The following is an 18,753-nucleotide window of genomic DNA, read 5'->3' on the forward strand; positions in this document are numbered from 1 at the left end:
CAAACTCTGAGGTATAGTACTCTTCATTTAATCGTTATAAACTACCTATTTTCATAATTAAATAATACTATGCTATCTTGAAGTGTTTTTGATATTGTAATTTTAAAAAGGGGGAAGCAACGTTTTTTAACGTTACGTTCAATGAATATCATTATGTTATTATTTCCGTGTAATTATTTTAAGAAAAACTTTATATCGATCGCTATAATGGGACAAAATTAGAATGCGTAATGAAGGAGAAATGTTGGACAAATATTGGTCATATCTTTGCCATAAATGTGATACACTTCAGAATGTCCGTAAGGGGATTAACGTACTTCGAACAACATTTTCTTTTTTCAAGTCGAATATTTCAATTTCTAATACGAACACGTCCTAATCAAAATTTTAATGAGCAATTGTTTTTATTTTATGCTGTAGTTGTTTATATGTTACCAATAATATTGCATCAGGTAAACATATTTGTATTAAATATATACGTAATTGTTTTTCATTATGTGATTATAATATATATCTATATATATATATATTACTGTACTTTATTTTTTTTTTTTTTTTTTTAATATACACGAATAGAAATTTTATTCTCCGATGTTATTTTATGTCGATTAAAAAATATAGGTTAAATTGTCAATATCGTTCTGCTTTATTATAAAATATTGTGTAAAAAGTACACAATATTTAATATTTTTTTTTTTAAGAACGAATTAACTTTGATATGAATTTTCTTAAAATCTTTCAAAAAATCTTTCAGTTTAAACAAACAATTTCATAAATTCGTTTTTATCGATTAATTATATCATATTTTTCTTTACAAATTTAATTTTAAGAGCTTTCAAGAAATAATATTAAAGAAATTATTTTCTTACTACTAATTATTTCATTAATAACATAAATAAACATTAAAGAATATTGAGTACAATTCAATGATGTATCAAGCGGATAAATAATTATTTTCATTATTTTCAGTAAAAAGATAATCATTTATTATTAGCCAGGTCTGTTTATTTATTGCTTAAGTAAAAAAAAAAAAAAAAAAAAAAAAAAACATAAGAAATTATTACGTCCTATTTCAGAAACAATTCACAATTTTAGTTTTATCAACTCTACATGTTTGACACGAAGCTGCAATCGATTATGAAATTATTCGAGTTAATGATACCGGCTTTGTATTTTCTCTATTGTTATTATAAAATGTCCATTAGTTTAACAACGGTTCGTATTGTTTGATTTTTTCACTTCATTAACTTTATTTATTTATTTAATTTTTTTGTTTTTTTGTTTTTTGTTTACGAAACCTTGAATTAAACAAAATGGAGATGTTACACTTTCAGATGAAACTGTTGTTTGCTCATATAAAACTTGATTACGAGTTAATGACGGACGAGGAAGAATTTGAAATAATCGAAAAGTACACGAAACAAACGAAATTATACGTTTACTTTTTAATAGGTTGGTTGTAATAAAATTAATGCGTACGATATAATAAACGCTACATTATTATATTTCTCGTTACAGTTCTCTTTTATCTTCATCTTATTTTAATGACAAGTCCAAGTATCGTAAGCGTTCTTTGGTATATTTTTGGAATATCGGACGATGTAACATTACCAATTTCAATGAATAACGTTTTACACATAGGATTTTTATATTATATTTTGCTTATTTATCAAATATTTGCAAGTTTTGCTATAGTAACAATAGGCAGTGTGTGTTATTCATCTTATTGGGTATTAATACAACACGTGTGCAGTCAATTCAGTGTTATGACGTACGTATTTTTCGTTTCTACGATATAATGACACTTTGAATCTTCGTCGATATTTTTTTTTTTTTATAAAAATTACTTAGTACTTATTTATTTATTTATTATTTTTTTTTTCTCCAAATTTCGATATCGCCAATATCGCACGATTTGATAATTATTTATAGTCAATTTGATAGTATATTTTTGTGTATTATTTTTTCGATAAACTTTTTTCTTTTTTCATTTTTCTTTTCTTTTTTTTCTTTTTTTTTTTTTTTTTTTTTTTTAGATGGAAAATACGTCGAGCATTTAAGACCGATGAGGGACACACGCAAAACACTTGGCTTAATGTAACACCTCAAGAGGAATGCAACTGGATGATCGATATAATAAAGTTTTATACGAGAATCACGAAGTAAGTTCGAAATAATTTTCTTTTTCTTTTTCTTTTGTTTTTATTTTATTTTATTTTATTTTTGTTTTCTTCTTTATTTTTTTATCGAATTAATTTTTCATAATATTCGTTCGTATTTAATTGTTCATACCGTTCTTAATATTGCAGCATACTTTTTATTATTTCGACTGCGCACATTTTGCCATTTCTAAAGAATTTTTATATTTTGCATATTGTTGTGGATTTTTGTTTTTTTCTTTAACCGTAAGTCAAATCGATTTCAAAATTTTTCAAGCAATTTGAATTTTGATGTGACTTTCGAATGGATCTGTTCAAAATAAAAAAAAAAAAAAAAAAATAAATAAAAGAACTTATTATTACCGTTGTGAAATAATTATTAAAATATTTGTTTTCTTTTTTTGTATTTTATAAATTATTACAACTGTATACGATAAACTTATTTATATAAAAAAAATTGTTATAATCATTTGCAAATTCGTATTAAAAAAGATATTAAAGAACATATGAAATGTAAAAGATATACATTATAAAAAATAAATCTTCATAATCTTTTCAGGAAATAAAAAAGAAAAAGAAATAAATAAATTTCTTTCCAGATCTAATTATTTCATACATTTATTTTATTTATTTTATTTTATTTTATTTTTTATTTTTATTTTCTATGAAATTATGGATTAGCACAAACGTACATACTATACGATTTAAAGAATATCAAGTTATTACAATATTATCATAATTAATTTTTTCTTTTTTCTGTTCAAGGTTCGTTGATGTGATAAATAAATTTTATAAGATAATTTACTTGATTGCAGTCATTATTGCGCTCCTATTGATTATTTTTAATTTCCTATATGTAAGTCATATCTTCGTAATAGATATAATATAATTATTAATATCATTGTATGATTTATTATATTATTTGATGATTTTATCGAAAAATCCTTTTTCTTTTTTTTTTCTTTTTTCTAAATAAATATCTGATTATTTCGTTTAATTTCCTTTTAGATTTTTGAACTATTTAGCGTATTGCTAAATGTAAAAGAAATAATAGAGGGCTTCGTTTATATGGCAACGTTTCTATTTATTTCATATATTAGCTTTTACGTTGGTCAATTGCTTATTAATCACAGTAATGACGCTTTTGAAGAATTGTGAGATTATTATACATACATACATGCATACATACCTATATATGTACACACATATATATATATATATATATATATATATATATAGCGGAATACGAAACTTGATTTAATTAATTCAAAATGTGTATTAATAATGAATAATTTATATAATGTTTTAGATAAAAAAAAAAAAAAAAAAAAAAAAGAAATATTTCTCACTTTCAGATGTAACATTCCATTCTACAATCTTTCCGTAAGAACTCAAAAGCTGCTATTATTCTTATTAACGAGAACCATTAAACCGATCGAACTATCAATCGGTGGTATATTTGTAGCGTCTCACGTAGTTTATGCCGAGGTAAGTAGCATGTTACATTTATTTTTTTTAATAAATATTAGTAAAATATTTTTTTACATTTGAAATAAAAAGAAAACCAGAAAAACAAAACAAAAAAAAAAAAGAAATATCATTCATTATTTCAGTTAATACAAAAAGCATTTTCCTTCGCCACGGTATATTATAGTACTTTGCAAACTTAAAACTATTTAAACGAAAATAAAAACATAGTATCGATTATTCTCCATCGAAGATATCGTTTCTTCTAAGAAGAAGAAAAAAATAATCACCTGTATCAAGTATGGTAGTAATGCTAAATAGTACAATAAAATCTTATATTATGCGTAACCAACATATTGTATATTTTTCAATCGTGATTCATCGATTCATTCGATTCATTGAATGGTACAATCTTGTCTCTCTCTCTCTCTCGAAAAAAAAAGAAAAAAAAAAAAAAGGAAATACACTTTCTAGATTCGCATGAATTTTTTTCACTTTTCTTTTCTTTTCTTTTTTTTTTTTTTTACATATATACAAAGTATAACGAGTTAAGTTGTCGATAAAGATAACTCGATCGACAAAACAATGTTTACTTCGACGGCTTAATTTTCATCGATTAATTTTCAAAATTCCAAATCTAAGGGATAATGTATACACTCACCGTAGTTGTGAAGAAACATATGTTTTCATATGTTACGAATGATCATATTTTCCTTGATATTGTAATCGTCAAGAAAAATATTTTAACATAATCGTACACTATTATAGATTCGATCATTATCTTATTATATTATTATTTTGCACTGTTATTATTATTTTAAGAATTTTTTTTTTCACTTGTCGTCAAAAAAATAAAAACCTCCTTCGTTACGTTCTCGTTCGTAAAACTTCTTTTTTTTTGTTTTTCATTTTTCTTTTCTTTTTTTTTCTTCTTCTTTTATTTTTCTTTTCTTGTTTCTCTTTTTTCCTGAAATGTAATATATAAAATTCGAAGAGAGAGAGAGAGAGAAAGAGAGAGAGAGAGAGAAAGAGAAAGAGAGATACATATATACAACGTGACGAATAATCGATATTGCTACTTCTTAAAGAAACATCCATCCTGTACGACGTTCGGACGACAAGTGACAACGAATGCGATCAACAGAGATCTTACTGCGCATGCTTTGCGAAAAAGAAAAAAAATATTAATATATTAAAACTTCCCTTCATTTAATTGTTTAATTGTTGGGAATGACATCTGTTTCTACGTTTATAAAAAATATCACAAGTGTACGGTAAAGAAATATATTTCATTGTTGTTTCCCCTTATTGAATTTTTTCCATCCATCTATTATATCGAATATTACAGTAGACGGTGAATATTATATTTGGGTCACACCTACTTTTTCTTTTCTTTTTTTTTTTTTTTACCTTTACCCTCGACTAATAAATTAGTGTGGGCGCATAGTGGGGGAGGGATAGTGGCGGAGGAGGAGGATGAGGAGGATGAGGGAGAGAATGTCAGTCGTTTAATTTGCTTGAGTTCACGTAAGACACACAATGTCTTTGAGAGGTCTAAGTTACTATGAACAACATTTTCTTTTTTCAAATCGATTGGTACAATTAATAATTGGTTTACGTCCCGAACAAACTTCGATTCAGACTTTGTTTATATTTTTTATGATAGTCGTTTACGTATTACCAATGATCTTACACCAGGTAAAAGTTTTTTTTTTTTTTTTTTTTCTTTTTTTCTTTCATTTCTTCTTTATTTTTATTTATTTTTTTATTATCCTCTTATCTTTTTTCACAATTATTAATATAAATTTTGCAATGTACAGCAATAATCATTATCGTTTTCATATAGTCATTTTATTGACTTTATAGTTATTATAATTTCTTTTTTTTTTTTTTTTTCAAATAAACATATTTGAATTTTATTTATTTGCAATTGAATTATCTTCAAATCTAATTACATAGACTTTTTTGAATGGATCGATTGGATTTGTAAAAAAAAAAAAAAAAAACAATTATATGTTTAACGATTTTACAGCTTTATCAGCTCTTTATGTCGGATATTAAAGTATTATTGACTGCTGATTTGCTACAGAAAATATTAGGTAGTTTATCGGTTATCTGTACTTACAGTACAATATACTTCTGTTTTGCAACAGTTCGTATCATTTTTCTAATATCTAATTATCATCGTTTCGTATTCATATAGAATATTTAATAACGTAATGGAAATAAACGATTTTATAGGTTAAAATGATTTTCTCTCATGTTAAATTCGATTACGAGCAATTGTGTGAGGATGATCAATTTGAAATTATGAACAGATATATGAAAGAAAGTAAACTATGTATTACCATTATCGTTTGTAAGTAATTGGAAATAATTAATATAAAATTCATATATCATTATATAATTATTTATATGTTATATAACATTTTTACAGGTATTTGTAATTTCTATTTTATTTCAATAACGATTCCAAGCATTTTCAATGTTTTCCTGCATATTTTTGGATTATTGGATGATATTCATTTAACATTACCTTTACCTGTTAATAATATTGTTAATGGAGGATTATTCTATTATAGTTTACTTATTTATCAAATAATTGCTATATTTATTATATTAATACTAACATGTGTGTGTTATTCAACGTATTGGATATTTGTACAACACGCGTGTATGCAATTTAGTTTAATAGTGTATGTTATTGTTTGAAATATTTTAATTAATGAATAATGTCGACGAATGAATGGATTAATGAATTCTTTGCTTTTTTTTTTTTTTTTTTTTTTTTTTTAATATAAATATGTACTTATTGTAGGTGGAAAATACGCAAACCATTTAAAAATAATCAAGATTATATAGAAATGACTTCTTATAGTATTAAACCTCGTGACGAATTCGATTGGATAGTCGGTATAATAAAACATCATTCAAAAGTTACAGAGTTAGTTCGAAATAGTCATTTTTTTCTTACGTTCATTATAATTCAATTTAATAAATTTTTTTTCTCTTCTTTTCAAGGTACGTTGATTTGATAAATAATTGTTCTAAGATGATTTATCTATTTGCCATTTTCTTCGCGATGATCCTGATTATATTTGATTTCATTTATGTAAGTAATAAATATTCAATAAGTCAGATTTTTCAAAGTTAAGTAATTTTTTTTTTTTTTTTTTTCATTTTTCTTCGTTCTTTTTCTTTTTTGTAATAGTACTTCAATATAAACACTTGTTACGATGTATGATTTATCATTGTTTAAATTTACACATTAATGATATCCATTCCTATGAATTATTACATGCGATTGTTTCTCCTTGTTTTTTTCTGTTTTTTTTTTTTTAGATATTTCAATTATCTGTGATAATACAAAATATAAGCAAAACGATTGAATGCGGGATCACAATAATTGAATCCATATTTATTATATATATCAATTTTTACATTGGACAAATGCTTATGAATCATAGCAACGAGACTTTCGAAGAATTGTAAGATATAGAGAATTTTATTTTATTCGTATAATAATTATAATAAAGTTTTATTATATATATATATATATAAATATATAATATATATATGATATTATATATCGTAAATTAATTATTACTTCATTTACAATAATATTATTCGTCTGTTCTATATAGAAATTTTTAAGCATTGACGGCGTTGTAATTTAGCATAAGTTGATTTATTTCTTTTTTTTTTTGTTTCTTTTTTTTTTTTTTTTTTTAGATGAGGTAGTAAAATTTAAATTTTCTTTTCTTTTTTCTCGTCGCAATATTCTGTCAGTCAGAATTATTTTCGCGCAATAAATAATTATCTGTTGTCTTTAATCGTACTTGATTAATGATCACAAAGTCTCTCATCTCTTGTTAATATCGTATATATACGATATATGAAATTGTTTATCCCATATGATCATAATTGTACGATATTATAAATTTTTACAGAAAAGTCTTAATTTCGTTGTTACGGATAGTAAATTTTTGTAACAATTGAAATGATAGAAATAGATCTCAATCAAATATTGAATTCAATATTAACAAATAAGATTTATTTTTTAAGACTTTTTTCAACAAATAAGATTTTCTTTTTAAGATTTTTTTCTCGGTCATATAAGCTATTGATTATACATTTTTTATAAAAGCAGTGAAATATATATATATATATTTTTTTTTTTTTTTATAGATGTCAAGTCCCATTCTACGTGCTTTCCATAAGAACTCAAAAATTGTTGTTATTTGTGATAACAAAAAGCATGAGACCATGCGAACTTTCAATCGGTGGTATGTTCGTAGTATCTCATGAACTTTTTGCTGGTGTAAGTAAATTGTCATTGTTTTTAAAGTTTCATTTTTATTATGCATATTAAATTATAGTGAACATTTTATATTAACACAGAATATATTATTTCAGTTAATGCAAAAGGCATTATCATTTGCAACGATATATTATAGTATGTTATAAAAGAAATAGTAAAACGACGATTCAAATATGAGATCTATTAATTATATTAAGATGATTTTATTTTTCGCACAAAAAGAAAAATCAAAAAAGAAAATAAAATCTACTAACTTGTACTGACTAGATATTAAAGATAACCGATTGTAACACTAAATATCTTTTATTTTACATGCATTGTTATCAATCCTATTGATTTAATGTCTGTAAAATCATAAGTACACTTTGTACCTATCAACGAACAAAAATATGCACTTTGTATATCTGTTCGCAGTAAATTGTAAACACCACATACGCTGCCGTATCGATCTGTTTTTCGCTAACACTTACTAGTCTTTTCTAAGCATCTGTACTGCGCTGCGGTCAGTCAGCGACTGATAAAAATCGCGATGAGTAGACTCTACTACGCATGACTTTGAAAATCATTAGTATAAGGTACACATTCCCACGCGTACTTGCGTTGGTGAACAATCACATGTTTTAATATTTATCTATAGCCTAGTCGTGTCGAGAAGAGTTCGATGCAACAAAAGTTTATAGAAGAAATACATTGTAATGTTACGATCTATTGATTATGTCATTATGATACTATTATCATGTCACTGTTTTCAAAAACTCTATAATGAAGGCCAATTATAATAAGCAATAAAGGAGAAACGTAGGATTTGTTCTTTATTTCAAAGTAGACGATATCAGATACTTTGCCATGTCTCTGAAATGTCCCCGTTACGACGAACAGCATTTTCTCTTATCGAATCAACTTGTTCAATTAGTGTTGGGTTTACATCCAAGACAATGTTCTACCGAACAATTGTTTCAATATTGTGGAGTAGTTATCTATGTTTTACCAATGATTGTGTATCAGGTATGTGATTCTTTTCTGAACGTACATATGATTATCATTAACATATCAATGACATTATCATAGTTATTAACTTTATGTTTTACATTTTGTTAATTTGTTTTCATTAAAAATTGGATTTTTTCAAATAAATAATCTTAAGACGCCATTATATATATATATATATATATATATATATATATATGTATATGAGTGTATTTAATTAATTGTAAAAATTTATTATTAATATTTTACATTGGATTTATACTTATATTTAAACCTTCTAGTTTTATCAGCTCGTTGTTTTGGATATTAATTTACATTCATCTTGTAATTTGCTGCAGAAGCTATTAGGATTATTATGTATTATTTGTACCTACAGTACTGTTTACTTTCGTTTCTCTACAGTTTGTATTTTTTATCAAATTATCTTTGTATTCCTATATATAATAAGAAATATATATATATATATATATATATATATATATAAGGTTTATTTCATTTTTAGATACAGGAAATATTCTCTTATATGAAACATGATTACGAGCAATTAATGAATAAAGAGGAATTAAACATTTTAAAGAAATATACGAAACGAAGCAAATTATATTCGATCATTCTCGTGAGTAGGTACGTTTCTATGAACAACTGTAAAGACAATTTTCCAAGTAAATATATTTTCGCATTGCAGATTTGTGCATTCTTTATAGTTTGTCATTAACGACTCCGAGTATTTTGAATGTGTTTTATCATATTTTTGGATTAGTTGACAATGTGCAATTAACATTACCCTTTCTTGTTAATAATATTTTCAACGATGGGCTGCTTTATTACTGTTTACTTGTTTATGAATTAATAGGAATCTTTATTGTATTAATAATAGCTTGTACGTGTTATTCAACGTATTTAATATTTATACAACACGCTTGTGTTCAATTTAGCGTTCTAATGTAAGTATTTATTATCGACAGTGTTGTTATTTTTTTTAATCCAATATATTATCACGAAGATAAACATTAATTTAAAATATATATTTGCTGCAGACTTAAAATACGACTTCCATTTGACAAGTACAATTTTGCAGATAAAACTTTGTATGACGAAATAAATCAAGAAGATTGGATAGTTGATATAATAACTCGATATTTAAGAATCACAAAGTTAGTTCTATATAATTTATTTCTTTGTTTTTTTTTTCTTTTTTTTTTTTTTTTTTTTAATATTTTTTTTATTTTAATTCATTTTTATTTTAATTCATTATTTTCGGTTCTTTAAGATTTGTGGAATTGATAAACAATCTCTCCAGGATAATTTACTTAGTGGGAATTTCATTTTCGATGATCCTCATTTTTTTTAATGTTCTTTATGTAAGTGGAATGTATAAGATATTTGTAAGTGTAATTAACATTGGTGTACCTTACTGTTTTGTACCTATCTGTTTTTTTTATTTTTCCTTTTTTTTTTTTTTAAATATGCACATTTAATATCACAACGTATTGATTTTTATATTTTGAGATTACATTTTATTTTTGTTATGAATATTTTTTTCAAAGATATAATTTTTATCTATAGATATTGCAATTATTTACGATATTGCAAAGTGCAAGTGAAACATTTGAATGCATCATTGTAATTGTTGGATCTCTATTTTCTGTATATATTAATTTTTATATTGGACAAATGCTCATTAATCATAACAGAGCAACTTTCGATGAATTGTAAGTTGTTATAAGATCTCATTATCCAGGGTCTTAATTTATTTACATTAAAAAAAAAAAAAAAAAAAAAGAAAAAAAAAATAAATAAATAAATTGGAACTGTAATAACCTATATTTGATTATTCTTATTAAGACAACTTGCTTTAATTAATTAAAGAAAAGTTGTTTTCTATTTTGCAGATGTCACGTACCATTCTACATGATATCCATAAAAATTCAAAAGATGATGTTATTTATCATAGCAAGAAGCATGAGACCATGCGAACTTTCAATCGGAGGTATATTCGTGGCATCGCATGAAATTTTTGCTGGGGTATGTGTCAAATAAATTATTAACATTTAAAGTATTTTTTTTTTTTTTTTTTTTTTTTGTCGAAATAAGGAACTTATTTTATTCTGTTCGAAGATCCTTCAAGTTATTTTTTAAATTAAAAACCGTAATATTATTTCAGTTAATGCAAAAAGCATTTTCATTCGCAATAGTATATTATAATCGTTACAATAGAGATAATTAAACGATTATAGAAATATTAGAAATTTTATTAGATATCGAAGATATTATTTAATTCAGATAAAAATAAAATCATTTCATTTGTTTGAAATTTATCGATCATCTAAAATAGCAAAGTTGATTTATTGTAAATCTAAATGTCGTTCAGTTCACATATCTTATCATCAATATACTTTTATATAAACATTAATGATTTAAAAAATTATAAGTACACTTTGTATTGTTATACGAAGAAAAGTATACACTTAGTATATCTGTTCGCAATAAAATGTAATACTGCACTTACTCTCATATGTATCTATTTATTTCTAACACTTACTAATCTTTCCTAAGCACCTGTACTATACTGTGGTCGGTCAGCGATTGACAACAGTCGCAGTCTGTAGACGTTACTGCGCATGACTATGAAAATCATTAGTATAAAGTCCTACGTGTACTTGTCTAAGTGAACAATCATATGTTTTAATATTTATCTATACCTCAGTTATGTTGAGAAGGGTTTGATGTAGCAAAATTCTATAGAAGAAATACATTCTAATGTTACGATCTATTGATTATGTCATTATGATACTATTATCATGTCACTATTTTCCAAAACTCAGAAAAACTTTATAATAAGGGTCAATTAGAATAAGCAATGAAGGAGAAGCGTAGAATTTGTTCTTTATTTCGAAGCAGATGACGTTAGATACTTCACAATGTCTCTAAGATCTCTAACTATCTACGAGCAACGATTCCTTTTATCTAATCAATTCGTTCAGTTCGTATTAGGACTACATCCGAGTCAAGATTCGACTAATCAATGGTTGCAATGGTGTACAATAGCTGTCTATCTAATACCAATGATTGCTCATGAGGTGAATGTTTCTTTGTTAAATTTATATGTCATTATTATTATTATTATTATTATTATTTTTATTAAGTTATTAGTTTTATGTTAATTTTAAATTAATGTATGCTTGGATAAAAATTAATTATATATATATATATATATATATATATATATATATATATATATATATATATATAAATGTATATATAATGGTATTGGTTATTTGATTTGTTACGGAATTTAGATCTCAGTTCAAATAGAAATAAATAAAATAAAAAATAAAAAAGAAAACAACAATTTTCGTCAGATTTCAAATAATGATTCAAATATAACGATATTAAATGTCAAAGTTTGTCAAAAGGTATATATATATATATATATATATATATATATATATATATATTTTTTTTTTTTTTTTATTTAAATAACACATTGATTTTAAATATTTGAAGATATATTTATTTTCTAGAAGAAACAACGAAAAAGGAAATAATTTTACTATTGTAAAAATGTCATGTATATTTTGGGTAATCCTTTTTTTCCGAATGAATATTTTTAAGTTCACGAAATTAATTCTAATATCTATGCAAAATATTAAATCATTATATATATATATTTTTTTTTTATTGTTTTTAAAAATCCATTTATATTATATTACATATCATATTTGGGATAACATATAATTTCCAGTTTTATCAGCTTTCCATGGAGGATCTTAAATTACAATCCAATTTCAATTTGCTGCAAAAGGTGTTAAGTGCTTTGTGCATTCTTTGCACTTACAGCGCCGTTTACTTTCGTTCCGCCACAGTTCGTATAACTTTATATCATCTATCGCATTAAATTTTTCATATGATAATATTTATTAATATTTACAAATGATGATGACAAAATGAAAAAAAACCAAAAAAAAAAAATGCCGACGTTTCGTTACGTTAGATAAAAAAATTATTCGCCTATCATAAACGTGATTACGAACAATTCTCGTACGAGAAGGAAATATTTATATACGAGAAATATACGAGAAAAAATAAATTATTTACTATTATATTCGTGGGTAAGTAAATATTACACGTGAATAATAAAAAGAATAGTTAATAATTAATATAATAAATTTAATTTTTATTTGACAGGTTTTTGTTATCTTTATGCATTTTCATTAATCATTCCAAGTGTATTAAATGTTTTCCGTTATATCATTGGATCAATTGACGATGTCCAATTAACATTACCCCTTCCTGTCAATAACATTTTCAACGCAGGATTATTATATTATATTTTGTTCATTTATCAAATCATAGCTATCTTTATATTGTCAACAATAACTTGCATCTGTTATTCATCTTATTTGATAGCAATACAACACGCATGTATAAAATTTAGCGTTCTAATGTACGTTCATTGATCGTAAAAATTATTGATTGGCTTTAATTCAGAATATTTTTTAATTGATATATTCATATGATATATTCATTGCAGATTTAAAATACGTCAACTGTATAATGAACAGGAATGTAAAAGTAAGACTTCGTGTAATATAACGTATCAGGAGGAATGTGAATGGATGCTCGATATAATAAAACGTTATGTAACAATAACGGAGTTAGTAGAAAATCATTTTGCTTTTTTTTCTAGTAGCTTTATTATTATTTTATTAAAATTTATATATGTATGTATGTATGTATGTATATATATATATATATATTTTTTTTCGTTTCTCTTTGTAAGGTTCGTAGATTTGATAAACAGTTCGTCTAAGATAATTTACTTAGTTGAAGTTTTGTTTGCGATGATACTAATTTTTTTTGATCTACTTTACGTAAGTAAAAAAGAAAAAACAAAAAAAAGAAAAAAAGAAAAAAAATTAAACAATAATAGGTGAGACGATTTAATATGTGAAATGGTGCGTTATTCGTAAAATACTTTTTATTCCTGGATATTATTTAATATATTTTGAATTTATATTTTAGATAATATTTGTTTAATTTTTTTTTTTTTTATAAATATCTCACCTGTGAATGTAATATTCGTTTTTAGATGATGCAATTATCAACGTTATTGCAAAATATAAATGAACTCGTTGAATGTCTCATTATCACTGTTGGATCTGTATTGACTATATATATTAATTTTTACATTGGACAAATGCTTATTAATCATAGTAATGAAGCTTACGAAGAATTGTAAGATCCTGCGAAGCTTCGTTAAACACGATCATTTATTTAACTTAAAATGCAATAATAAATATTTATTATTGTTTATTTAAAAGATATTTTTTCTTTTTTTAAATCGATAAACATTATTTCGTATATAAAATAATTTATCATTTTGTTTCAGATATCAAGTTCCATTTTATATGCTTTCGATAAATACTCAAAAGCTTTTCTTATTCACTATAACAAAAAGCATGAGACCTTGTGGAATATCAATCGGCGGTGTATTTGTAGCATCGAATGAAATTTTTTCTGGGGTCAGTTGATAAATAAATTATCGTTGTTTAAATTTCCCTATGTCGTATATTAAAATAGCCAATTTTTTACTTAATTATTTTACTTAATTATTTCATTAATAATAACAAATGATTTGTTTATTTCAGTTAATTCAAAAAACATTTTCATTCGCAATGTTATATTACAATATGATATAGACGAATTGTAATAGATAACACGAAAATTTTCAAAAATTTCATTTCTTCCAGATGGAAAATAACATACTCACTTGTAGTAAATATAATGATGTATTAATGTGTTCACATTTCATTCATATCTCTTTTTTTCGTATCATCCTTTTTATTCGTTTACGAATTGATTATGAAAACTTTTTAAATCACCGTCTATACACTTTCTCTTTTTTCTACAATTTTTCACAATTTTTCACACGTCCATATGCGAATATACAGGCAAACGGAAAAAAAAGCAGAAATAAATAAAATAAATAAATCAATAAAGATGATTATAATCTTACAAAGCTATAAAACAAGCCGGTTTTTAACCAAGTGTCCTACATCGTGGTTGGACGACGACTGAATGAATGCGAGAGTAGCTGTTCGATCAATGAACGCTACTGCGCATGACTTAAGAAATTGATATTATACGATTAGAAGTCTCTCGTTTTTCCTTCGTGCGAACGAACATCTATTTTTCATACTTATATGTAATCATACAATAGCGGATAATATTGACGAAATAATAGTGAAACAATTTTTAATCGGTGGACGAGGGATGGAGGAAAAAAAGAAACTTTAACGTGGTAATTCTATGGATAAACATTATCACGATAACATTTTCTTACCATTGTAAAGTCATATATTATTTGACTAGAATAAAGGTCAATTAGAATAAATAAAGAAATAGAAGTGGAACTGGGAAGTGAGAAGTTGAGGTTGACTTTGGGAAAGCATTCGATATTTATTTCGATCGAGAGAACGTCATATCAGATTGTTCATTCAATGTCTGTGATGGTTTCTCAAAAAGTTTATCCTAAACAATTTTTCTTTTTTTCAAATCGATTAGTTCAATTACTGATAGGTCTAAGGCCTTCTCAAAGTTCTAATGAACAATTATTATTACTTTGTACGATAACTGTTTATTTATTTCCTACTATTTTTCATCAGGTAATCGTATATTTGTTGTGATTGTTACAGTATTTTTCTTTTTTTTTTTATTGTTATTGTTATTGTTATTATTTTTTTTGTCCTCTCTCAATTTTCTTCTCTCTCTCTCTTTCTATTTATATCATTAAAAAAAAAACCGATTTATTTTTATGATAATTATTCGCAAAGTTTTTTTTTGTATTTATTGGTTAATGATAATACAAATGGTAATTTATGTTTGTTTTTATTGAAATAAATCCTATGTTTAAAAGTGCAATGGAGAGAGTGGTAATTTTTTTTTTGTTTTTTTTTTCTTCTTTTTTTTTTTTCTTTAGTAGAGCTTTGGAAGCGAAGAGGAAAGATTTAATTTTGTGTTTAATGTGATATTCATTATAGTGAATAATTATCTATGATATTTTAATTTTATTTTTTTTTTTTGTATCGAAAATAATATAATATCAATTTTAAATAGTATGTATATACATCATATGTGTTAATATCCATAAAAATTTTAATTTATTAATACATGGAATTTGTAAAATGTTTCTAAACCAGTTTTATCAGCTCTATTACACGTCAGATATTAAACTATATTCGGCTATCAATGTACTGCAGAAAGTATTAACCACATTATGTTTTCTGATTAATTATAGTAACATCTATTTTAGATTCGTACAAGTTCGTATCACTTAATTTTTTAAAATGACTTCGTTATTCCATATCCAAGATGAACAATTAATTAAAGAAATTGGAACATCTTATTCCAGATAAAAATAATTTACGTTTATGTCAAATTCGATTATGAGAAATTAAATGATCAGGACGAATGGAATATATTTGAAAAATATACGAAACAAAACAAAATGTATACGTATTTTTTATTTGGTAAGAATTTAAATATTTTATATCGTATGAATAATTAAAACTACGAAGTTTCTTATTATATATCTCTTTTTGATTGTTTTAGTTATCTTCAATTTCTATTTTATCGCAACGATATCTCCGTGTTTCTTTAATATCTTATTGTATACACTTGGAATATTAGATAATGTTCATCTAATGTTACCTTTTCCTATTAATGGTCTTTCAAAACCAGAACCATTATATTATAGTTTACTTATTTATCAAACTATAGCACTCTATATCATAATAACTTTACCCAGTATTTGTTTTTCATCATATTTGATATTAATACAGCATGCATGTTGTCAATTTAGCATTGTAAGGTATATCTTCGAAGTTATAAATGATTAAGGATATTATTTGAAATATAATCATTATTTATCATTTAAATGTTATTTTTAATAATATTTTTAATCATAGTTAAACATATCGTTTGCAGATTCAAAATACGTCAACCATTTCTGAATATGAAGAAGTCAAATCGAATCGATTGGTTTAATAAAAAATCTCAAAAGGAATTTGATTGGATAGTAGATGTAATAAAACGTCATACAAGAGTCATGAAGTTAGTTCAAAATAATGATTTAATTTAACTCGTTAAAAATTTAACAAGCATAATTCGTATTACATTCTTATTAATTATTAATTATTTGTTATTATTTTATTGTTTGTAGGTTTGTCGATCTCTTAAGCTGTTTTTCCAATTTAAATTATTTTATTTCGATCTCCTTAGCAATGCTCCTTATTGTAATGGATTTCCTCAGTGTAAGATTTTCGTTTGAAATAAGTATGAGATATATACAAGTGTGAGAATATAATAAATTTTAAATTAATTCAATAATTATTAATTATCATTAATCATCTTAACATTAATCTTCTAATTGAAAGATTAAAGATTTTTTCTATATTATTCAACGATCATATCGGAAAAATAATATTTAATGTACGTTTGTTTTAAGGACGTATTATTTATCTTTTATTTTTCTTTTTCTTAATTGAATAAAATTAAGCTTACAAATGATTAATATCATATAATACATTTTCTTTTTCTTTTTTTTAATTGAATAAAATTAGCCTTACAAATGGTTAATATCATATAATACATATTGAAGTATATATGTTCATATAGATCGTTCTCAATAAATATAAATATCTTATTATCATATTTGTTTTTAGATATTTCAATTAACTGCGGAGTCATCAAATATGAGGGAATTAATCGAATGTAGCGCTTATATTGTTGGTTCTATGTTTTGTATATATATTAATTTTTATGTTGGACAGAGGCTTATAAATCATAGCGATGATGTTTACAAAGAATTGTAAGATTTGTAGAACTTTAGAAAAAAATATTTTTTCTTTTTCTTTCTTTTCTCTCTCTTTTTCTTTTTTTTTTTTTTTTTGTAACATCGGTTACTTATAGAATATTCAAGTGACAAGTTAAGTATGTACATGGAATATTACTTAGAATATATAAAATTAAAAATAATGCAAGGTTTCTTAAAAAAAAAAAAAAAAAAAAAAGGAAAAACAAAGAAATATATTTTTTTGTAGATGTCAAATTCCGTTCTACACTTTATCCGTGAAAAATCAAAAATTGTTATTATTCATGATAGCAAGAAGTAAAAAATTATCCTTTCTTTCAATTGGTAGTATTTTCGTATCGTCTTTCGAAGTATTTTCAAAAGTAAGAATAATTATGTTAATGTATATATATATATATATATATATATATATATATATATATATTTATATTTTATGGATTGTATTAACCATGATTTCTTTTTTCCTTTTCAGATAATTCAAAAATCATTTTCATTCGCTATGGTATATCATAATGTTCGTTAATTTCAGTATAAAAGAAATAAAAAAAATATGAGATTTATTATGGTATATCTACAAAAGATATTAAAACGTATTCATTTAATGTAGAGATAATTATAAATATTAAATTGTACCTGAATCCAAATTCGATTAAATTTGAGATTTTATATTATATTTTTGTCTTTTACACACATACACACACACACACACAGAGAGAGAGAGAGAGAAAGAGAGAGAGTGTGTGTGTATCTTATCACTCTCCGAAATTAAATATTTCCAGATCCATATTTGCGAAAAGTATTTCTTTTCTTTTCCACGTACAAAAAATTATCATTCACAAAATTTTTGTCGCTTACCTTTTTGCACACTCTATATAAATCCTTGCCATGTCTGCTTATATAGGAGAAAGAAAGAAAGAAAGAAAAAAAGAAAAAAAAAAAAGAAA

General features: G+C 24.3%; 4 protein-coding genes across 4 annotated transcripts; all 4 read left to right on the forward strand.

Annotated features, from left to right (window-relative positions):
* Positions 1–292: 292 nt before the first annotated feature.
* LOC146872592 (uncharacterized) lies at positions 293–4,004 on the forward strand. The gene is made up of 9 exons (XM_085660955.1): positions 293–452; positions 1,096–1,215; positions 1,335–1,452; positions 1,519–1,771; positions 2,037–2,162; positions 2,925–3,015; positions 3,168–3,313; positions 3,515–3,647; positions 3,773–4,004. Exons 1-9 carry the CDS (start codon positions 294–296, stop codon positions 3,827–3,829), a joined length of 1,203 nt encoding a protein of 400 aa, XP_085517081.1. The 5' UTR covers position 293; the 3' UTR covers positions 3,830–4,004.
* A 1,161-nt stretch (positions 4,005–5,165) lies between these two features.
* On the forward strand, positions 5,166–6,656 carry LOC146872593 (uncharacterized). The gene is made up of 5 exons (XM_085661103.1): positions 5,166–5,324; positions 5,659–5,778; positions 5,868–5,989; positions 6,445–6,535; positions 6,648–6,656. Exons 1-5 carry the CDS (start codon positions 5,166–5,168, stop codon positions 6,654–6,656), a joined length of 501 nt encoding a protein of 166 aa, XP_085517229.1.
* A 52-nt stretch (positions 6,657–6,708) lies between these two features.
* LOC146872594 (uncharacterized) lies at positions 6,709–11,161 on the forward strand. The gene is made up of 10 exons (XM_085660956.1): positions 6,709–6,738; positions 6,969–7,114; positions 7,815–7,947; positions 9,437–9,554; positions 9,620–9,878; positions 9,972–10,088; positions 10,205–10,295; positions 10,501–10,646; positions 10,827–10,959; positions 11,099–11,161. Exons 1-10 carry the CDS (start codon positions 6,709–6,711, stop codon positions 11,159–11,161), a joined length of 1,236 nt encoding a protein of 411 aa, XP_085517082.1.
* Positions 11,162–11,855: 694 nt separating this feature from the next.
* LOC146872595 (uncharacterized) lies at positions 11,856–18,412 on the forward strand. The gene is made up of 15 exons (XM_085661104.1): positions 11,856–12,014; positions 12,680–12,799; positions 12,929–13,046; positions 13,123–13,381; positions 13,469–13,591; positions 13,718–13,808; positions 14,027–14,172; positions 14,327–14,459; positions 16,349–16,466; positions 16,549–16,807; positions 16,924–17,049; positions 17,159–17,249; positions 17,661–17,806; positions 18,039–18,171; positions 18,282–18,412. Exons 1-15 carry the CDS (start codon positions 11,856–11,858, stop codon positions 18,330–18,332), a joined length of 2,073 nt encoding a protein of 690 aa, XP_085517230.1. The 3' UTR covers positions 18,333–18,412.
* The last annotated feature ends 341 nt before the right edge of the window (positions 18,413–18,753 follow it).

The sequence above is a fragment of the Vespa mandarinia genome, chromosome 13 (genome assembly GCF_050613455.1).
Source record: "Vespa mandarinia isolate Hongniang chromosome 13, ASM5061345v1, whole genome shotgun sequence".
NCBI lineage: Eukaryota > Metazoa > Arthropoda > Insecta > Hymenoptera > Vespidae > Vespa > Vespa mandarinia.

What these genes read in the sequence shown, in the direction of transcription:
- LOC146872592 (XM_085660955.1), top strand. Translation starts at nt 294, where the DNA reads ATGTCCGTAAGGGGATTAACGTACTTCGAACAACATTTTCTTTTTTCA. An exon ending in TGTCCATTAGTTTAACAACG is followed by an intron (nt 1,216 to 1,334) that starts GTTCGTATTGTT and finishes TTACACTTTCAG; the next exon opens with ATGAAACTGTTGTTTGCTCA. An exon ending in TTTTATACGAGAATCACGAA is followed by an intron (nt 2,163 to 2,924) that starts GTAAGTTCGAAA and finishes TTTCTGTTCAAG; the next exon opens with GTTCGTTGATGTGATAAATA.
- LOC146872593 (XM_085661103.1), top strand. Translation starts at nt 5,166, where the DNA reads ATGTCTTTGAGAGGTCTAAGTTACTATGAACAACATTTTCTTTTTTCA. An exon ending in TACCAATGATCTTACACCAG is followed by an intron (nt 5,325 to 5,658) that starts GTAAAAGTTTTT and finishes ACGATTTTACAG; the next exon opens with CTTTATCAGCTCTTTATGTC. An exon ending in ATTACCATTATCGTTTGTAA is followed by an intron (nt 5,990 to 6,444) that starts GTAATTGGAAAT and finishes TACTTATTGTAG; the next exon opens with GTGGAAAATACGCAAACCAT.
- LOC146872594 (XM_085660956.1), top strand. Translation starts at nt 6,709, where the DNA reads ATGATCCTGATTATATTTGATTTCATTTAT. An exon ending in TTATATTTGATTTCATTTAT is followed by an intron (nt 6,739 to 6,968) that starts GTAAGTAATAAA and finishes TTTTTTTTTTAG; the next exon opens with ATATTTCAATTATCTGTGAT. An exon ending in CGCATGAAATTTTTGCTGGG is followed by an intron (nt 10,960 to 11,098) that starts GTATGTGTCAAA and finishes ATATTATTTCAG; the next exon opens with TTAATGCAAAAAGCATTTTC.
- LOC146872595 (XM_085661104.1), top strand. Translation starts at nt 11,856, where the DNA reads ATGTCTCTAAGATCTCTAACTATCTACGAGCAACGATTCCTTTTATCT. An exon ending in TTTACTTTCGTTCCGCCACA is followed by an intron (nt 12,800 to 12,928) that starts GTTCGTATAACT and finishes TCGTTACGTTAG; the next exon opens with ATAAAAAAATTATTCGCCTA. An exon ending in TTGTAATGGATTTCCTCAGT is followed by an intron (nt 17,250 to 17,660) that starts GTAAGATTTTCG and finishes ATTTGTTTTTAG; the next exon opens with ATATTTCAATTAACTGCGGA.